The sequence below is a fragment of the Aplidium turbinatum genome, chromosome 3 (assembly GCF_918807975.1).
Source record: "Aplidium turbinatum chromosome 3, kaAplTurb1.1, whole genome shotgun sequence".
Classification (NCBI taxonomy): Eukaryota; Metazoa; Chordata; class Ascidiacea; order Aplousobranchia; family Polyclinidae; genus Aplidium; species Aplidium turbinatum.
The window spans coordinates 35,884,540-35,893,345 of NC_137474.1; the positions used below are offsets into that span (position 1 = coordinate 35,884,540).

At 36.6% G+C, this 8,806-nt stretch overlaps 1 protein-coding gene across 1 annotated transcript; it reads left to right on the forward strand.

Moving 5' to 3' along the window:
• Window positions 1-207: 207 nt before the first annotated feature.
• Window positions 208-3,057, forward strand: LOC145767154 (uncharacterized). Its single transcript, XM_082578918.1, has one exon. It carries the CDS (start codon window positions 220-222, stop codon window positions 1,369-1,371), a length of 1,152 nt encoding a protein of 383 aa, XP_082435044.1. The 5' UTR covers window positions 208-219; the 3' UTR covers window positions 1,372-3,057.
• Window positions 3,058-8,806: the final 5,749 nt, after the last annotated feature.

Consider the following 8,806-nt stretch of genomic DNA (forward strand, 5'->3'; position numbering starts at 1 on the left):
CTGCTGCTAAAAGCGAAACTCAATCTATTGCAATATAATTGTCATCATAACAAAAATAAATTCATTAGGTTGATAATCGTAATGGATAAAAACAAAAATAAGCTGAAATTTTGTTTAATCTTGCATTTTCATATATATAACTTGCATAAACATCTATTTGCACATAGTCAAGTTTTATTTATTTGAAGCCTTGTTTTTTGCAGGTTTTGTTGGTATTACATGTTAAGCCTTGACATTATGGAAGGTTTTAAGTTGTATTTAACAAAGACAGATTCAATATTTTTAATGGGTCAAATGATTTTAGAAGAGATCAAGAATATTCGTAAAGAAATTAAGGTGGAACTTAAAAGTCTTGAGAAAGAATTTGAAAAACGCCTACTATTGCTTTTCATGAAAAATCATTGTACTGCATGCAAGCATATTCAAGATTCTGATTGTAAAACCAATAGTACTGATAAGAGAAAATGTGGTATAGATAACACCTTTGATGACAAAAATGCAACATCAGCTACTGTTGCTCAAAATGCATCCCAAAGTATCAATGATTCAGACAGTGAACTGTTAGATGGTTATTCACCAAGTGACAATGATCTCGACTTTCATGTCAATTTACATTCTTCTCCAGTGAAGTCTAGACTAAGTGTAAGTCGTGGTCAGCCACCTCTTACTGCAACTGAGAACAGTGAACAAGATATTGTTCTATCAGAAAGTGACACATCCGGATTAGAAGATTTGTTACATAGTGAAAGTGAAGCTGATAATAGACAAATGGGACTATTAAAAATTTCAAACTCATTGTACAAATCTCCTCGACATACCAAAATGTTGAAAAACAAAGAAAGTACTAAGAAGCAACTATGCAAAATTTGCGGTGAATTGAAAGTTAACCTGGCAGCTCATATAAGAAGTCACACTGGGGAAAGGCCATATGCCTGTGACCAGTGCCACAAATGCTTTGGCCGTATTGAAATCTTACGAAGACATCAAGCAATGCACAGAATTGAGAAATTTCATTGTATACACTGTAAGAGAGAATTTTCAAGAAAGGATAATCTAAATCGGCATTTACTGACACACACAAAATCGAAAGTAACATTTAAATGCCTTAAATGTTCAAAAATGTTTGCTCAACCTGAAAGCTTAACTAGGCATATGAGCATCCACAATGGATCAGTTTTTAAATGTCGATATTGTGAAAGAGAAACTCAGTCAAAGTGGGATTTAGAAAAGCATGAACGCATTCACACGGGAGAAAAACCGTATCAGTGCACCAAATGTGAAAAAGCTTTTGCCTTAAGTGGCAACCTAAATAAGCATATGAAAACCCATTTGATAAAAATAAAATCTAATTCAAAGAAAAAAAACATTTAGTGTGCTATATTTTTGCTTCTACAGTCTGCATGTTCATTATTATTTATTTACTTTGAATAAGAATCAATGTGCTTTGTTTTTATGCATCATAAATATAGGTTCATTCTGCTGAAGACAGCATGTTTCTAACAGTATGTACTTTGAAAAAATTAAAGTAAAGCAAATCCACCCTGATCCTGAGCAGATGCGTTTGGCCATGTTCTTAATGCTCAAATAATCCTACAGCTATACTGCTGATGATGATGATTATGTGCCTGATCTGATACAGACGTTGGCGATCATGGTCTTCCAAACTTCTCTGTCATTTGCCATTCGTATAAAATCGTTCGTTTTAACTGTTGTGTTTGTGGCCCATTGATTCAAGCTGTTTAAATAAGTTAATCTTTGTCGACCTCTGCTTCTTTTTCCCTGTATCATCCCCAATAGAGCTAATTTTTCCAAATCTCCATGTCTGTGAATACGACCTACAAATTGCATCTGACGCCTTCTAACTGTTGTTATTAATCTCCTTTCTGCATTTGCCAATTTCATAACTTCGTCGTTACTCTTCTTTTTAGTCCAAGATATCCTCAACATCCTTCTGAGAAACCACATCTCAGCAGCCTCTAGTCTTTTTTTCATATCTTTACTTATTGTCCAGCATGCACATCCGTAGGTTAGAATTGATTCTACATATGCTTTTAAAACTTTAATTTTGGTTTTTATTGTCATGTTGCGATTCCTGAAGACTGTGCTCATTGTACTGAAAGTATCCTTTGCAATGGCGATTCTCTTTTTAATTTCAGTGTCACTTTTGCCATCGGATCTATACTGTACGGATCTATACTGTACGGATCTATACGGAGCTATACTGCTAATTTAGTCAAAAATAACAACCTGGTATTAAACTGTTGGGTATTTGTGGCGTTGCGTATTCTGTATGCCTGTGAACTATGAATATTAAACCAGATTTATGAATATTAATCTGCAACACAGTTTGATAGTATCAAGCCCTATTTACTGTATATCTATAAACTTTAGTTTATGCTGTGTTGATTTTGTCATTCAACAAAGTATCAACACTTTTACATGCTCATAACCCTCTGAGTAACGATGGTATTCTATGCATGCTTAGCGAAAGAAGCACGGTCTGGGACTATTCGGAGACAACTGATTCGGTGATTTATTGAAAATCCAGCGACGGCTTATGTTCATTTAGAGAATTCGTAGGGATCTTTCAAGTTGGCGGATGTTGTGTTTATCTTTCCATGCCCATGCAAATCTCAGAAAGCTCAATTTAAGGTATCTTTAAATTTTCTGGGGGAGCCCCCTCCCCTTGTGGATGCTTCGCTTTCGGCAACTCGTTGCCGGGCTCATTCATATGTGCGAAAATGCGCATTTGCCCCACCCCGAAATTTTGTGCTGGCTACGTCCCTGCATCCCACTGTTAGTTGCTATTCTAGTAGCTATTGCCCAGTACTTTTAATTGTTACTTTTGTGGGTAGCCTACTTTTTTTGTGATTTAACAACGTTAGATTTTTTTAATTTTAAACAACATAAGCGGTTCATTTTATTATTTTGTCCAGCGTTGCCCAGTTAGCATTTTTATTGCGAGATCCAGCATAATTGTGTGTTTTAAATTTAAATATTAGAATCTGCACATTAGCCTGTTAATGTTAAATATTTGTTCAATGGTGAATATATCAACACTCAACAGCTTGGTTTCAGACAGAAATTCTGAAGTGATCGACTTGCACCTCGTGCAGTTAATCGCAGTCGTCAAGAATCACATGCGGCTCACTAGTCTTTTTCCTCTCATGCTGCATTTGGAGTGTATTTCGAGTGGTTCTGCTGAGTAGGCTATGCTGTGGAGTTTCAACTTACTCATCATCGCACGTCATTGTGCAAAAGAATAGGTAGCCTACTAGCCAGTCAAGAATATTAGTTATTATACCTTGGTGGTAGCATAATTTTAAGAAAATGAGCCAATGTGGAACCAAAAAAACATTTTTTGGGGGGGGTTTGCAAAAGGAAAGGCCACTGTTCTATTTTATGATATCAGCCAATTACAGCTAGCCTAACAGATTTCCCAAGCCTACAAGATTTTGAAAAGGTGTATAGGCTACCAGCGGTAGCGTTGTTCAATGAAATGTTATGAGATGATCAATGACTTACGAAATCGTAGACAATGTTGCGGCCTTTATCCTTGAAAGAAATCTAATAGCCTATTACAGTATTATTTTTGAATAAAACATTAAAGATTGGTTGATGAAATTTTGTGCGGAATTGCATGTTTTAGGGACGATAGTGTACTCTAATAGCCTACACGGTGGTGTTGATGTTTTGAATTTAGCCTACTGTTTAAAGTTAAACAATTTTAGCCTACCTGTTTTTGGATAGAAGCATGTGAAAATCTAAACAGTCTAACTTAAGTTTACCAAAAGCTAAATGTAGTCTAATCCTATTACTCAGTCTCAATGACAAGCAATAGAACATCCATGTGCGGCCTTCCGCTTTTGGCCAGTCTACGATCGAAACATCTGACTCGAACTTACTACGCCTACTGACAGTAGGCTATTTAGGCCTACCATATTTTCATCGCCTAAAAAGAGGACACGTTTCGCCAGCAAGTAAAATTTTACGTTTGAAGAATCTTTTACCATTTTAAATCGTTAAAGCTATAGGCCTACGCAGCAAAACTTACCGAAACAAGAAAACAGGTTGACTGAACGTTTAGGCTAACCTATTATTTCTTATTTTTAGCGCTTTTTCAAGACAACAAATGATTTTATATTACTAAGAGTCAGCAAAAAGTGAAAAAAAATACCTAATTTTTAGACAGTTTCAGTCAGACAGCCATCGATCTTTTCAGGGGACGAAATAGGTCGAAATTTGATTTTGTTACTCCGATTTCAGGGTATGTAATTGGGGTACGAATTTTTCAGGGGACGAAATAGGTTGCATCCAGACTCAACATAGAGACATAGCTTTATTTCCGAAAAATGCCAAAGAAAGCATGATCTTATCTTTTTTTTTGAACTAAAAATCTGTCCCTTTCCTCTCAAAGCTGTAGCCTAAATAAGCCTATCCATGCTACGATTTCTTTTGCTGGAGGTTAGGTGTTCTACACATTGTAGGCTACTTAGGAGACATTCGTTTACGAACCATACTGGGTGGTAATCAACAATGTCTACAAGCGTTGTATCAATATAAAACGTATGTAGGTAAAAGAATATTTTTTTGTGAAAGTGTGAGTATGGTCTTTAAAAATATCGTTTAATATCTTTTGTTTTGTTTTATTATCTTTATCCTGCATTGCGGGAAAGCGGACTTGAGCGCTATGCATCGGTGTACGCCTCCCGACGTACACATGACCCACGCTGCAGCCGACTGCAATATCTGTTTCCGGTTGTCTACTCTACTTATGACTTAAATTTGGTAGGCTACTACCCATGGTACTACCCTTACAGTGAACCAGGCAATAAACGTTCAACAACAGTTCCATAAAACGCGCCAATTTTTTGTACAATTCATAAATCAGCATGTTACATTGGGCTACCATATGTCCTCTTTTAGGAGGATTTGTCCTCTTTTTTCATAAAAAATGAATTGTCCTACTAGGACACTTGAAAATGCTCAAATGTCCTCTTTTTTGCATTGCTATCATTTTCAACAAGGTTTTATTTTTGTGTGACCTTGGCGAAAGCTAAATAAGGCTAAGCAACGATCATCATCATTGAGTTCCTTCCTCTCGTCGAGGGTTGGAGGCAATGAGACGCCAAATTTCTCTGTTGTGAGATTTTTCTACTGCAGTTTTGTAATTATGTCCTACCAGCAGTGGCGTCGGCTGCATAGCCGAGTGGTGAGAGCGCTGAAAAGGCAATCGAAAGGGCGCCGGTTCGACACCGCTCATGAGCATGCAGCTGTGTCTTTGGCAGGACACTTAAAGGCATGCCTGAAGGTGGACATGAAGATTGGCTTCCTTGCCTTCCCGTCCACTTAATCTAAATATTCAATCACCAGGTGTAAGCCTGGATACGACAAAAAAAAAGCAGTGGCGTGGCCAAGGGGGGGGCGAGTTTGGGGGTTACAACCCCCCTTTTGGCACGCGTGTGACGTCACGATATTGAGAATGATGCTTTCAGTCTCTATGTCTCTAAAACAAAGTTTGCCTAATTTTAAACGAAACTGCATTAAAAGAGCGAGTTTTGCCAATACCAAACATTCAAATATCTCAGCCAGGAATAAGCAACAAGAAAACATAAAAACTTAGCTTTATTACCGAAAAATGCCTAAGAAAACATGATCTTATCCTTTTGCTATGCCACTGGACAGCACCATTTTACAGAAATATTCATACCCACATTTTTGTTGAAAATGCTCTCAGAATGCACCAAATTCAAAGCAATTTTCAAAATTTTCTGAGGAGGCCCCCCAGACCCCCCGCCGCTAAGTGTCGCCTTCGGCGAACACGCCATAGGGCTTTGCCCGCCGGCCGTCAACCCTCCCCCTCCTTTCAAAATTCCTGGCTACGCCACTGCCTACCAGTCTTCAATATCATTAGTTCAAATTCTTAGTGGTCTGCCCCTATTTCGTTTGCCGTTCATTTTTCCTTCTAGTAGTTGTCTTTGAATCATAGACTTTGAATAGAATTATTGCGAATCATGTGGCCAAAACATTTCAATTTCTTGATTTAAATGTTTGTAGAATTTCCATGTTAGTTTGTAAGCAACGATACCAAAAAGGAAAAGTATGTTTTCTGTGAGCTGTGGCAGAAGTAGGCTATCCTTGTTTAAGAAAAGTGTTTATTTACTTTGAGGTTGACAATTTACATTGCTTGCTGTGGATATGGTGGATAGGCCTGCCCTACATTTATTTCTGTAACAAACGAAGGCAGTGTGAAGAATACATGTGAATATTAATACTAATAGAATACTAATACTAGTGGCAAGAATACGGTGCGATATTGATGAGCCTAGCCTCATGGGCGAAACACGTGTCTATCGCTGTCAATTCTTTCTACAAATCGGCTGCTCAGAAACTTAAACGAAGGCAGTGTTATTCAATGACCATGTCAGATGTATTTCTATTGTTCGACCCTTGTGTTGCCTATTTGGATGAATAGACCACTAATTTCATTTTCCGAGTTCACATCCTTTGATTGGATGCTTATTGCTTATGCTGTCTTACACCAAAGAACAGGATAACGCTTTTCAGCAGTGTGTAGAGGTATCTGTCAGAGAAAAATGTTGGCATTGATGATGTTAAACTGTTCGATCTATACCAAAGCTAGTGCAAAGCGTCTTAAACTTGATAGCTAGCTTGCATTAGCTTTGTTTAAATGATGGCACATTAGAAAATGAACAGAATAGTTCAATATTGCAGAACGAGATATTTTTCTAATGAATTATATTAATAATCGAGCAATTCTTAATCTACAATAAGCTATGGCTCAAAATACAAGTGTAAAATACGCATGTTTTCTGTGGAGAAAATCAAATGAACAGCAAAATATTCATTGACTAAATCTGACAAATAAATATATTATGTTTTTTATTTGTCGCTTTTGCTACATAGGTCTATAATCATCTAAGAAGATGTAAAAATTGTTTAAACGTAAAAATCTACTGGCATTTTACTTGCTTACTAAACATGTCCTCTTTTTGGGTGATGAAAATATGGTAGGCCTAATTGATAGCATATACAAAATGTTTAGAAACAATATAATCCGATTGAAAATACAGTAGCCTATAAGTAAGAAAACCCAAACTGTCAAAAAAGAGGACATTTGAGCATTTTTTAGTGTCCTCGGAGAACAGTTCATTTTTCTTAATAAAGAGGACAAATCCTCGTATGGTAGCCCTAGGCTATATTCTGCAAAGGTGTTGAACATGAGTTAAAAAACTTTTCAAATGGGCTACAAGTCAGCCGCGAAAATCGCAAAAGAGGTTAACATGAGTTGTTAAAAAGCTTCCAAGTGTAAATGGGTTACAAAGTCCACAATGTTAAACATGGGGTGAAAAAACTTTAAAATATACAGCCTATAGCCTAGTTGGGGAAAAAAAATTTCCGGCAAGCAAGTATTTAGGCCAGGCTACAATCAGTAAATTTTGCTGAAGGACACTTTTTTAAAAGACAAATTATATTGCCTAAGCTTACAAATGGTTTTCCCTTCATGACTGGTGTAGCCTACGTTAGCTCAGCACATTGGCCAAGCCATAGGCTAAGTTAATTTGACTTAATTATTGTTAATACCGTATTAATTTTTATCATATCCTTTTCCTACTTTTAATTGATAGACTTAATCAAACAGAACTTGCAAACGTAGAACACACAGTAGCCTACACACTTTCTAAAATATAGGCTAGCCTACTGTAGCCTATTACAGGGCCAGTTATTTAAATTAAACAAAACTTCTACTCAATACAAAAACGATGCATTAGCAATTGTTGATGTATTAATTGCAATTACTATCAAACCTTCGAAAAGCATGATGTGAATACACCAGTTAAAAAAGTATGAGTTTTTGGCTTATTAAATTCTTGTGTAGCCTATTTCGTTTCGAACGCAAAACGAAACTAAATAGCTTGGACTTCGAAACGAAATTCTTCACTCAGAAGTTATTTCGAAACAAAGCGAAATTAAGACCAGGAATTTTGCTTCGAAACGAAATATTTCGAAGTATTTTTGTTTCGAACGGCCCTATTGCTGCAAAATAAAAAAAATATTGTCAATGCAAGCTGAGTATGGTAGGCTAACCGTACACAATATGACTTCCTGGTTATCATTGGCAGATTCGTGTTTTATCAATAAGTTTTTGTTTCAATTCGAATGCCCTCCCCCCTTGGAGGAAATCCTGCGTACGCCAGAGACATCACTTTATTAACCTCTTGTCGGATTGTGACAAAAACACGTGTTAATTTGTGATGTAACAACCTTTGGTTTGTGGGCCTCAAACTGTAGACTAGTTAATCATTAATTCTACCAAGTTTGTTCAGATGCAGAGTTGACTTGTACAGCACTGCAAATGAATCGTCAACTAATTTGTCGTTTGTAAACTACATATAAATTTTTTTTCTTTGATTTCCTTCTTCAAATGTTCTTTAACTTGTAAAGTAATGCAGCCATTTTTCATCACTTTAAATGACTGAACACTGAATAGGTTCAAGTATTCAAGCAATATCGAAAGCCTACAATAGGCTACGATATGTTTAAATGCCTGTAGCTTTTTATTTCGTGTTTGTTGGTTCGAGTGGATTGTATAGAAAGCGTAGTTGGCTTTTATTAGAGCTACAGGCTACATAGATTCAGGAGAGCAACAGAAAGTTATGGATCAGGCTTAGCCCACTATGCTGCAGTCAAGATAAGCTTCTTAATAGCCTAGCCTACGTTTTTTATATCCTACTTCAACAAAGCAAGTACCGGTATAGAAAAAATTACCGGTATTCGTTTTGAT